This window comes from Oncorhynchus masou, chromosome 28 (assembly GCF_036934945.1).
Source record: "Oncorhynchus masou masou isolate Uvic2021 chromosome 28, UVic_Omas_1.1, whole genome shotgun sequence".
NCBI classification, from domain to species: domain Eukaryota; kingdom Metazoa; phylum Chordata; class Actinopteri; order Salmoniformes; family Salmonidae; genus Oncorhynchus; species Oncorhynchus masou.
In genome coordinates this window covers 47287207-47300631 of record NC_088239.1, presented here as the reverse complement: position 1 = coordinate 47300631, position 13425 = coordinate 47287207, and the positions used below count along the sequence as shown (strand labels likewise).

The window sequence follows — 13425 nt, the reverse complement described above, 5'->3', positions numbered from 1 at the left end:
CACATGAGAGCCCACTTGGAGTTTGCCAAAAGGTACCTAAAGGACTCTTAGACCATGAGAAACAATATTATCTGGTCTGATGAAACCACGATTGAACTCTTTGGCCTGAATGTCAAGCGTCACATCTGGAGGAAACCTTGCACCATCCCTACAGCGAAGCATGGTGGTGGCAGCATCATGTTGTGGTGACCAGTCAGGATTGAGGGAAAGATGAACGGAGCAAAGTACACAGAGATCCTTGATGAAAACCTGCTCCAAAGCTCTTAAGACCTCAGACTGAGGCAAAGGGTCACCTACCAACAGGACAACAACCCTAAGCACACAGCCAAGACAACACAGCAGTGGCTTCGGGACAAGTCTCTGAATGTACTTGAGTGGCCCAGCCAGAGCCCGGACTTGAACCCAATCGAACATCTCTGGAGAGACCTGAAAATAGCTGTGCAGCGACACTCCCCATCCAACCTGACAGAGCTTAAGAGGATCTGCAGAGAAGAATGGGAGAAACTCCCTAAATACAGATGTGCCAAGTTTGTAGAGTCATACCCAAGAAGACTCAAGGCTGTAATCACAGACAAAGGTGCTTTAACAAAGTACTGAGTAAAGGGTCTGAATACTTATGTAAATGTGATATTTCAGTTTTACATTTTGTTATATAGATTTGCAAACATTTCTAAAAACCTGTTTTTGCTTTATCATTTTGGGGTATTTTTTAATAAGGCTGTAACGTAACAAAACGTGGAAAAAGTCAAGGGGTCTGATTACTTTCCGAATGCACTATATATGCTATCCATACACTTCTTCCACTATCAGACACACTGAAGTCAATCATTAATGGATATAGAAAAGAAACTGTACCAAGGCAGCAGATGCATGGTGCAATATGTTTACACTCAGTTATATTCCCAAGGCAGCAGATGCATGGTGCAATATGTTTACACTCAGTTATCTTCCCAAGGCAGCAGATGCATGGTGCAATATGTTTACACTCAGTTATCTTCCCAAGGCAGCAGATGCATGGTGCAATATGTTTACACTCAGTTATCTTCCCAAGGCAGCAGATGCATGGTGCAATATGTTTACACTCAGTTATCTTCCCAAGGCAGCAGATGCATGGTACAATATGTTTACACTCAGTTATCTTCCCAAGGCAGCAGATGCATGGTGCAATATGTTTACACTCAGCTATCTTCCCAAGGCAGCAGATGCATGGTGCAATATGTTTACACTCACTTATCTTCCCAAGGCAGCAGCGAATAAATTGTGTTATAAATACTATAATGAATGTGTAGTAAATGTGTTATAAATACTATAATGAATGCGTAATAAATTGTGTTATAAATACTAATGAATGTGTAATAAATTGTGTTATAAATACTATAATGAATGTGTAATAAATGTATTATAAATACTATAATGAATGTGTAATAAATGTTTTACCTGTCTTTCATGTCTTGCTGGTACTGAGACTTATGACTGTTCAGCTTCAGTTCCTCACTGAGAGAGATGGAAGGAGAGCAAGAGAGAGAGGGGAGAGAGAAAGAGAAGGGAGAGAGAGAAATGGAGGGAGAGCGAGAGAAGAAGAAGGGCGAGAGAGTGAGGGAGAAAGAGTGAAGGGCGAGGGTGAGTTGCTTTTCAGTGTCAGTCAACATTTGTGAGACTCAATAACAATCAACATGATTCATGTCTCGAGGCACTTTCTAATAAAGGACAATCAGAATGTGTTCAACATCAATGATAACAAATGTATACATAAATAAAAAATACATTTATAGCACACAGTATCTCTGCTTGGCTGTGATGTTGGTATGGGTATAAAGTAAAGGTTGTCATGGCTAAGTAGTGATGAGTGTAAAGGTCATGTCCAACTCTCAGTATGTGTGGCAAATGGGCCAGTCTAAATCACTTTCTGTGTGTCCAACTGAGGCATAATCACATTGACCACACTCTAAAGCATCAGTCACAGACACACACACATTTAAAAATACTTGATTTGAATCCAGAAATAACATCACATCATAAAGGATTCAAGTATTTCAAAGGTTGTTGATGCAAGGACACTTAAGGAAACTAAAAGCACCTTCTCCTCCACACAGCTAGGCTGCCCATATCAGCTGAAACAGAGCAGTACCTTCTCCTCCACACAGCTAGGCTGCCCATATCAGCTGAAACAGAGCAGTACCTTCTCTACCACACAGCTAGGCTGCCCATATCAGCTGAAACAGAGCAGTACCTTCTCTACCACACAGCTAGGCTGCCCATATCAGCTGAAACAGAGCAGTACCTAGCCAGTTGTTTTGCTATACTCTTGCAGGCCTGCAATCTGAAGGCCACGTACCGTAAGCCTATGTACGTGGCCCAGACTGCCAAAAATCAAGCGTGATATGAGAGGCTGATTAACACGCTCACACACACTCTCCCAAAGGTTGTAACCTGGGAGAAGTGAAAAGTCACTCTACTCCTTAGAGAGTATACAATAAAATTAACCATAGACTCTATAATACAGACCAATCTCGCCAAAACACACACAAAGAGATCAGAGAACTGACTGGGTCGGATGCAGCTGTTCTCCCAGACGAGATGTCTCCGGCAGCACAAAGCTGCTCTCGCTCACACACACACACACACACACACACACACACACACACACACACACACACACACACACACACACACACACACACACACACACACACACACACACACACACAAATGCACACGTCATGGAGGTTATGAGAGCCATGGAGTGGCCATGTTGGAGGCAAGCGGTTCGAGGAGAAGAGGCTGTGATTATGTAACACTCCCTAGTCTCTGATGGACGGAAGGAAAGAGGAACGCTTGTGTCTAAAAGGATGGAGGAAGATGAGTGAAGAAGAGGAGAGAATAGTGAAATCAGGACAAAGTGAATAATAAAGTAGTTGCTGTCATTCAGCCTGTCACGTCAATCCGATGTCAGAGACCAATGCTTTGATGACTCACACGGGGGTCACAGCACACACAAGTTAAACATGAAGGCATGCACACGCACATGTACACGTCCACTCATGCACACACACATAGACCTATAAATAGAACCCTAGGTCATGCATGACGCTCACCATAACACAGAGAGGAGCCCAGTCTTTCTCCCGACATACTGCAGCTGTACTTAGCATACTGCTGTCTAATAAGAGGGACGCATTTCATCATCACTGGCTACTGGGTTTTAGGGATACATCAACAACCATTATAATACCAGAAGACTACACTTTGCATATCATGATCCCACACAGGTGTCCAGGTGTCACAAACTGGCTTTAAGAGTGAACTGTACCCCTCTCTCTCTCTCTCTGTTTGACTAAGCGGCATGAGCGAGTTAAATATATAAGTCTATGTCTTATTTGAGTAAGACTTTGATATGAGCCTCTCTCTCTTCTGATGTGCTGGTCTTTACCGCACGCTGAAACACCACAGAGCCACAGAGCATACAATCCTCCTGTGTCTTCTGGATCCAAAGAAGCTGACATGTTGGTCGACTGTCTATTTCGAGGGCCAGCTTGTAGTCAATGCATAATTTGAACGCTGAATACCACGGTATCAACTGAGGAACCAACCATCAGCCATACTCACGTCCATGCATGGAATTCCCCCTTTTCCCTTGAACATTCCCTTGAACATTCCAATATGCTGGTTTCAGCCATTCACACACAGATTAGATCACCCCCGAAGAGCAAGCATAATAACCTTCGGTCGCACTCACATTTCCTTGCACAGATTTCCGATGCGCTGGTTTTGCGTGCTGCTCCGCTCCTGCGAGAGACTGAGTTCTTCCTGGAATTTGGAATTCTGCTGTTTCAGCGCCTCGAGCTGGGAAATGATACACGGGTGGAAAAGAAGGATGAAAGGAGGGAGAGAGAGAGAAAAGAGAGAGACTTAGACACACAGTAAACAGTAAACAGATAAAGCCGTCTCTTCTTCACGCCTCTCTAACAGTCTTAGTCGCGAACATTAACAGGAAGACACAATGCCGTGTTACACTGCTCCATTGAAACAGCCGTTTCCTCGGTACACAAAGACCAACACCATTACTCATCGTATAAACTGTCTGCCAAACCTACGCACAGAGACATAAATGTGTGAGGGATTAAATCACTTCGCCTGGGCAGCAGGTAGCCTAGAAGTTAAGAGGGTTGGGTCAGTAACCGAATGTTCACTGGTTTGAATCCCCAAGCTGGAAGAATTGTCCGTTCTGCCCTTGAGCAAGGCAGTTAACCCCCAAAACAACTGCTCCCAGATGTTGATTCAGGCAGTCCCCTGTACCTCTCTCTGATTCAGAGGAGTTGGGTTAAATGTGGAAGACACATTTCGGTTGAATGCATGCAGCTAACTAGATATCTCCGTTTCCCTACTTCTAGCGCCAATGTCCATGACTAAGTATTATTTTGTTTCTTTATTCCCAGCTCATCAGAAACAAATCCTGTGTAGATAAACTGTATGTGAGACTTGGCATCGCCACTTAAATCACCATTTGGGAGGAGATGGATCCTCTGAGGCATTAGAGACCATGCAGAGATGCTGATTACGACTGAAAAGATCATGTTCATTTCTAAAGGGACAGCAGGGGGGGTGGGGGGTCAAACGATGAGCGTCCAAATCATGAGTCAAACTTTAAATCCTTTCAAGCATTCTGTTTGTTCTTACTCCCACTCCTATTTCTAAACAATATGGCATAAAAATAGCTAATGGGATGCGAAATCTTTGTTTCTAGGATTTTTATTCAAATGAACTCTTGTACTTGTCAAAGCCAACATATCACAGAAAACAATCTGGGCATCGTGACATCCGAAGGGGATGTTAGGTAAACAAGTGGAAACTTCCACCAAGAGAAGGGAGGACATGTTGACTAGCAATGAACAACCCCTCTTCTGTTGCTATGCTTCCCCTGGACTAGAGTCCCATTGTGGCAGTGTACAGTATGTGTGTGCGTGTGACCATGTCAATAATTAATTTACTGGACAGAAACACGGCTTCGGGATCAATGTTTTTCTTTGCTACAGTACTGCTGCCGGCACGGAATAAAAAAAGTTCCCTGATGGATTGCCATGGTAACTCATGTGCTCACGTGCTGTCTGTTCGGTTGCGTTCTAACAAAGTAGATATATTTCTAGTGTACTTTTTGTTTTTAATCTCCAATCATCTGGCTTTACATGTGAGTAACTGATCCATGGCAGATGCAGCGCAATCCTGAATGCAATCTCTTACTGTAAGTCATGTGCTGTGTCGTGTTGCATGTTAACATTTTGCCAAAGTTATTATCATCTCTACAGTATCTGTAGAGTAACTGATCCAGGATGCTTTAAGAGTACAGATCTTCTCGGGTCCAAAAAGTTGACCCGGACCCGAAAGGACCCGACAACAACCAGACCTAGACCCAACCCGATTGGACCCAAGTGCCAAAAAAAATCATGTTTATCAGCCAAATTGCTCTTCTGGTTAAGAAATAGGTTTTTATATGTTGACTAGGCCTTCTGTAAGTCAATAAATTCACCTTATTAGCATAAAATAAATATGCTAAAGTCTACGCAGACCCGTGGTCGGGAGCTGTACTCCATGTGAATCTAACAGGACCCGACCCGGACCGGAGAGAAAAGCTATTTGGACCTGTGAAGACCTCTACCTTAAAGTGAGTCGGTTTACATGACAGAACCCTGAACTAGTCCACGGAGATGTCACATACTAACAAACGCACACAACACGCAGAGAAGTAGACCTCCGTACTCTGTAGCCTGATTTGAAGCAGTCAGATTGAGGATGCTGCTCTGACACTGGGACATTTCACAGTTTGTTTGTGTTTGTGACAGATGTTCGACTAGTATCCTCAGAGGATAAGAGCACAGCAATGTTGGACCGGATAATCTAATAACATCCGTCTGAAGACAGACTCCATATCCATAGCATACTAGCATACACGCACACACGCAGACACACACACAGCCGACAGCATATAAACAACCAGACAGCAAACTTAAGAGCGCATCCTCAGTCCCAAAGGCCGCAAACGACCATCTCTCTTCCTAAAAATACAACCATCTAAATCAGTAACCTCCTGCACTTTCAGATTCAAATCGTCCTCACTCATCCTCCCTCAATTACCACTCAAGAACAAATCCTCCCCGAACAGCTGGAATACAGCTTGAAATACAGGCTCAAAAAGAAAATCAGCTAAAACATCCCCAGTCCATTTGAAAGATGAAAGACACAAACATGTAAGAAACCTGCTGTGCGAGGAACAAAACAGCTGTGTTTACCTGGTAGTGAGAGTCGATTGTGCCTGGATAGCCCCGGTGCAGAGCAGCCACATCCACTGCTCTACCCTACAGCATGGTCCCTCTGTCAGAGTTCTCGCTCTCTCCCAGTACTGGTCTCTAGCCTGTCTGTCCCAGTGGCAGAGCAGTCCCTATCTCTCCTAGTGTCAATACTGTACCCTATCTTTCCCCACTGGTCTCTCCCAGTAGCACACACACTAACGCAGACTCCCCATCAATAAACCATCAGCTCCCACCCCCTACAGTGCACGTCAGAGAGAGAGAGAGAGCGAGGGGGAGAGGGAGGAGAGAGCGAGGGAGTGTGGTCGCGTGTACTAAAGCGAGGAGCAGCGCCTTCATTATGTAAATCCCAACAGGTCCTCCCCCTCGCCCACCCTCTGCTGCTCTCTTGCTCTCTCTCTGACACACACACACACACACACACAGTCACACACACACTAGGGTTGGGCGGTATCCAGATTTTCATACCGTCATACTGTTTCTGTAACATACCGGGGTATACGGTATTACCGGAAGTGCACAACAGGGCAATATTTATTTAAACTATACAGTACCAGTCAAAAGTTTGGACACACCTACTCATTCCAGGGTTTTTCATCATTTTTGACTATTTTCTACAATTGTAGAATAATAATGAAGACAACATAACTATGAAATAACACATATGGAATCATGTAGTAACCAAAAAAGTGATCAACAAAACAAAATATATTTCAGACTTCAGATTCTTCAAAGTAGCCACCCTTTGCCTTGATGACAGCTTTGCACACTCTTGGCATTCTCTCAACCAGGTTCATGAGGTAGTCACCTGGAATGCATTTCAATCAACAGGTGTGCCTTGTTAAAAGTTCATTTGTGGAACTTCTTTCCTTGTTAATGCATTTGAGCCAATAAGTTGTGTTGTGACAAGGTAGGGTTGATAGCTCTATTTGGTAAAAGACCAAGTCCATAATATGTCAAGAACAGCTAAAATAAGCAAAGAGAAATGACAGTCCATCATTACTTTAAGGCATGAAGGTCAGTCAATCCGGAACATTTCTTCAAGTGAAGTCGCAAAAACCATCAAGCGCTATGATGAAACTGGCTCTCATGAGGACCGCCACAGGAAAGGTAGACCCAGAGTTACCTCTGCTGCAGAGGATAAGTTCATTAGAGTTACCAGCCTCAGAAATTGCAGCCCAAATAAATGCTTCACAGAGTTCAAGTAACAGACACATTTCAACATCAACTGTTCAGAGGAGACTGTGTGAATCAGGCATTCATGGTTGAATTATTGCAAAGAAACCACTTCTAAAGGACACCAATAAGAAGAGGAGACTTGCTTGGGCCAAGAAACACGAGCAATGGACATTAGACCGGTGGAAATCTGTCTTTTGGTGTGTGTGACGGAGAAGTCCGTCACTGGCCGTGGGCAGCGTTTGGTACACTAACACACACACACTCATTGCGCCTCCCTGCTCCATTATCAGCTATGTTAACTTGTGTGTCGACCCACATTGTTAACGTAGCTGATAACGGAGCAGGGAGGCACATTACCTTCTTCCTCTCCTGAAGCAACCAGGTTCGGGATAGGTAGTCCGCCGCAAAATTTTCTTTTCCTGCCTCGTGACGGAAACAGAACCTGAAGGGCCGGAGCTCAAGATACCACATGGTCATGCGAGAATTCCAGTCCTTCATGGTCTGGATCCAGGTCAGGGCTCTGTGGTCCGTGTGCAGGTTAAATTCCCTCCCAAGAGAAGCTTAATTAATTAGTGCTTGGTATGTTCTGATGGGAGGAGTTAACTCACTGTTCCCCGGGAGCCAAAGAAGTGGATGTCGATTATGGCAGCCCCCCGCACCTCTCTGATTCAGAGGGGTAGGGTTAAATGCGGAAGACACATTTCAATTGAAGGCATTCGGTGTTGCAACTGCCTAGGTATCCCCCGTCATAAAGTTTCCCTCTCAGATATCAGCCAATCACAAAGGTTTCTTTTCAAAGTGATAAAATAGCCACCACTGGGTCTGTATGTTCAGACCAATACTTTTGTTTCATATAACTGACAAGCACATGCAGTATCCTACTAGGGCTGTGACAGTAATTGAATAACCGTGTAACTGACAGTTATGGTTGAAGCCCATCATGAAAATAAAATAACCATCAAAACCGTTTAAATAAGCCTACATCCATTTTAGGATTTTTTTTTAAAGTGTTTTATTTTCTTTATTTTAATGTAGATAAACTTGACTAATGTTTATAGGCAATTGTTTTGCTAACTTAGTCTGTGTATTAAATGTTATACATCTCCTCTTTTTTCCTACTGTCCTTTAATGCTCGAGCAGCTAAACTGCTACATGTGGGGGTGTGTGGAGCGCTATAGGCTTTGGCACTTAGAGAGTTAACTTAAGAGCTATAGAACGCACCCCGTAACTGCAATGATGAGATCCATGTTCTTCTTTGTTTTTTGTTTCATTATCTCGCTGTCATACTGTGTTCAACCATGTACGATCTTTACCTAGCCACCTTGTTTCAAGAGGACCACAATGGAAACAAGACCCAGACTTTATGATGTGTTATCCTCTATGATTTGACCAATTTACACATATGGTTTTTTTGACGCTTGTGGTCGAATTTATAAACTAAACACTTCAGTAAAAAATGTTGTTTTACTTTATATAGACTCCAATGCACTTTTGTGAATGCCCATGTGGTAGCCTACCATTTGTAAAACAGGCAATTTATAGTGTATCTCTGTCATTTGGTCACATTGATTTCTGTTGAGGCATGTATTAATTACAGTAATTTACCGTTCTCATTCTTAGAGTGGAAATGTTGTCTGCAGAGTTCACAACCTGCTACACTTGTGAGAAACACCTTCTGGTTTATTTCATACCATCATTTACGTGTTCCACGTGAGCAATGAGCATGTGTCTGATTTCTCTGTCCTTGTTGTTGACGTAGCGCGCGCGCAAGCGTTGAAGTACCTGGCCTGCTTCTCGCAAATGTCAAATGTAGGAAAGTACCCAGCTGTGCTTTTCAGTCATTTTTTCTTCACCTCACACAGTAAATCAGCGATTTTTTTTCTTCTTCTTTATCCATTCAAATTATAATAGTTCCTCACGGTATTTAAAAAATCTTCCCAACACTGCCCTCGATAATCAGTGTCGCTGATAACTAGGTTATGGACATGATGCGTATATTGTTTTCTATTTGAATGATTGTACATTTAATCTTCATACTATAACATAGCTGTCCCTGTCATACTTTCCTTGTCAATTCATTATATTATAGCCTACATTCAGTAATGCCTAAAGTAGGTCTAGTTTTTTAATACGTTTTAAGGAAATTTGAATATTTGCTAATGTCTGACATACGCTAGTGGCTTTGATTGCCGAGTGCTTTTACGTGAGTTTCCAGAAAGTTTCCTAAAGTAGCATGTCTGGACTCCATCTATTTAGTAAGTATCAAATGCTGTCATGATTTAATATTGTAAAAGGCCTGTCTTCAGTAGGCTACATTATTTCTCTCATTGCGGCGTCCTCTCTTTGAAGAATATATTCCAATGCTATCGAATGACCGCAGCAGCAGGGTTTGTGACGTTTTAGCAAAAATGTCGGGTAAAGTGGTATGAAACCCATAGGACTTCGTTTGAATGGTTTTGTGCATCGAAATAGGATCTGTATTAACTGTTTTTATATGCAGAAAATCCAACAGACAAGAACAAGGTAGGCTTATACTTTATTTTGACTCTGTTCATGTGTCAATACGAAAATGTGACAGATCCTCTCCAACCTGGCATTTCTTAATTGAATGGTTAATATTTACCTTGAATAATTATACTGTAATACCATGACCATAAGGAAGTGTAATGACTTGTTTCAAATAGGTTTTTATTAATAAGCATAACCATGTAAACAAGTGTACAAACAGAATTGATGACCTCCCCTTTTCTGAATAGTTATATCAGTGACGTGCACATTGGCCTGGCCAATTACCATAACCTTAAATTCCAACACGTCACAGCCCCAAATCCTACATATGAGTGTGTACAAGTAATGTAATGTTCTGGTCAGCCATGCATGGTCAACACACACCCAAACTGACTCTGTGACTCACACTAACATGTGCATGATTACATCACAGCCTGTGGATGCAGAGGAGAGGGAGGGGAGGAGAGGCAGTAAGAGCATCGCAGCACTTAGAATAGCGTGTGTTGGAATAACATTGACTGTGAGTTTGAGAGAGTGTGTGTGCGTGCGCGCTTGTGTGTGTGTGTGCGTGGCTAAGCACCCTCCACAAAACTAAAACCACTCCACCAGCATCTCTATTCAAAGTGATTTTTAGAACATTTTTATAATCTCAATACATTGTAGCAGATGCTCTTATCCAGAGTTACTTATATGCATATATTTTCATACTGGTACACCATGGGAATCGAACCCACAACCCTGGCATTGCAAGTCCCAAACTCTACCAACTCAGCTATGGAAGCACCTCATCTGAGCCCTCTTCAAGAAGGACCTGTTTAACTTCTCCTTTTAGCCTCTGCCCGCCTTGCTAGACATCCCACCCTGCCTGGGTAGTTTTATTGGTAGGGCAAACACTAAGTGTGAGCGATAGGAATTAGGGAGGGTTACTAAGTGTTCATTACTAGATTAGGACAGTAGAACAGTAGGAATGGCTCAGTTCAGATCTAACTGGAAATTATACCCACAGTCACTCACACTCACAAAGCAATTCACTCCACAGATTAAGTGTGTGTGTGCCCCTCTAATCTGTTTCCCTACAGTCATCAGACTGACCATCTGGAGCATACAGACACAGCTTGCCTGGCTGGGTCACTATGTCCAGAGAGAAGGGGGGGTTAGCCAAAGGATGACAACAAAAAAAGAAAGCTACATCGACAGAGAGAGAAAGAGGGGATGGATGAAGAGAGCGATGAGGAAGAGAGTGGTAAATACCAGAGATGTCCTGAAAGAGAGCAGTAGAGAGCGATTGATCGATTGGAAGAAAGAGAGTGAAACAGAGAGAGATGAATGAAGAGTAAACAGAGAAAGAGAGAGAGCAACAGAGGGACAGAGGTAGATGGATGGAGAGAGGGAAGAGTCCAACAAAGTGACCAAGGTACTGAGAAAAATATGTAAGAGAGAGAGAGAGAACAAGAGATGACCAGGAGTATTTTATGCATGACTGGGTCTATGTGGTGACCAGTACTCATACATCCATGCTGTAATACTCAAGTGAATATGAAGTACAAGACCCTTGGGCTATGCATGCATGCGCACACACACACACACACACACACACACACACACACACACACACACACACACACACACACACACACATTAAAGCCTGCTTTGCATCGGCGAAATGACAGGCTGACTTTTCACCTGAGCCCTGCCCCCTTTTCCTCACCTGAGCCTCCAGCGCTGTCTTCTCACTGGTCAGCTGCTCCACGGAGTGGGTGGTCCTCTCTGACGACTCAGCAGTCTGGGGGAGGGGACATGTTTAGTAAACATATCAAAATTCTAGAATGTATTTTGATCGATAACTAACTTTTGATTAAAATCATTTCACATCTAAAATATTACTAAATCCACAAGAACGACTTTTCAAAAATGTTACGAAAATGGAATTAAATAATGTGTTAATTAATTAAGCATTTTGGTATGTTAACGTATTTAATTACGTAAACATTACATGAAAGAGACGCCCTGCTGCATTTTAAAGCCACACGGGTAAAGGTTAGTGACGTTCGTGTGCGTGTGTGTGTGTGTTAGTCATATATTCATGTTGACATCGTTAAGCTACAGCTTCAGCCTCAGAGATGTAGCTCGGGTTCAGCGGGCCTGGATGAAAGAACATATTGTGGCCTTTGCGTGTCGCAGCTGCTGTTTTCATGCATACGTCACGCTACAAACATTGCATACACACGTTTCTTTACCTGTTCGCATACAGGCACACACACATGGGACAGAAACACCATCATCATTATACACTCGAAAAACACACACACACACACACACACACACACACACACACCTGCATCAGTCTATCCTGAAGCTCTTTCTCTTTGCGTTGGTTCTCTTCTCTCTGTGCCTCCCTCTCTTTTCCCGCCTGCTCCAGTCTCTTCTCCAGCCCTGCAACAAAAGCCGTAGAAATAGTTTCACTTTTCGTAATGAATCTTTACCAGCAGCTCTCATAGGATTAAGCCTACTCCTTCATTCAACATAACTTTCAGTGGAAAGTTTCTATTTTATGTCTGTTTACCATGCATGGTTTGTGCCATCGTCTTGTTGTCTTTCTCTGCAGCGTCCAGTTTCTGTCTCTGAAATGGTCAAACAAACAAACAACTTCACAACAAACTTCACTAGAGAGCAATAACATTCTTTCTCCATGAGCTACACAGGGAAGGATAATGACTCTCATCATCATGACTGTGTGAGTGCGTCTGTCTCTCTCTGTGTGTGTGTGTGTGTGTGTGTGCGTGCGTGCGTACATGTGTGTGTCCGTGTGTGCGTGTAAACGTGTCTCACCAGGCTGGTTAGCTGCTGTTCCAGGGAGATTTTGTCCTCCTCCACAGAGCGAAGCTGTTCCTGCCTGTTGTCCAACTCCACACTAATTTCACAGATCTGGAAAGGGGAAGACAGATGGGAGACATTCTAATGTCAAAAGGGATGCAAAACCAGAAAAACCAGAGAACTGTAAATGCAAAGACTATGAGTATGACCGGGCTGGAACAAATGCCTGCACAGACAGGCTGGAACCAAAGCCGGGCTGCAATCTAAAGCCTGGACAAACAGCAGGCCAAGACTGAAGTCGCCCATCCCTGGGAGAGGGTTTAAGGGGATGTTTTTTAACTAGTACTATAAGACGCCCTACCTTCTTCTCCTGGGACTGGGACCGGGCCTTGAGGTCGCTAAGCTCTTCTGGTGACAGCGACACAGCGCCCTCTGTCTGCTGGGAGGACTGTAGTCTCAACTGCAGCTCCACTACCTCTCTCTCCAGCTCCATGATCCTAGACCGCTCAGACACTGTGGCCACCTGGGGAGGGAGGGAAGAGAGGAGGGAGAATGAAATTGGGGAATGAAGGGGGGAGAGAGTGGAGAGAGGGCCAGCCCTAGTCCCTCCAGCTTCTTTGAC

General features: G+C 43.5%; 1 protein-coding gene across 3 annotated transcripts in view; it reads right to left on the bottom strand.

Annotated features, from left to right (window-relative positions):
* clip1b (CAP-GLY domain containing linker protein 1b) overlaps nucleotides 1-13425 on the bottom strand; it is a 29982-nt gene that overhangs the window by 4465 nt on the left and 12092 nt on the right. For all 3 annotated transcript variants that reach the window (XM_064942264.1, XM_064942268.1, XM_064942267.1), the window contains 7 exons: nucleotides 13165-13326; nucleotides 12819-12914; nucleotides 12553-12610; nucleotides 12325-12422; nucleotides 11698-11772; nucleotides 3737-3843; nucleotides 1438-1494 (listed from right to left, as the gene is read on the bottom strand). In XM_064942264.1, coding sequence (XP_064798336.1) covers nucleotides 1438-1494; nucleotides 3737-3843; nucleotides 11698-11772; nucleotides 12325-12422; nucleotides 12553-12610; nucleotides 12819-12914; nucleotides 13165-13326 — 653 coding nt within the window. The remainder of the gene's footprint in view (nucleotides 1-1437; nucleotides 1495-3736; nucleotides 3844-11697; nucleotides 11773-12324; nucleotides 12423-12552; nucleotides 12611-12818; nucleotides 12915-13164; nucleotides 13327-13425) is intronic.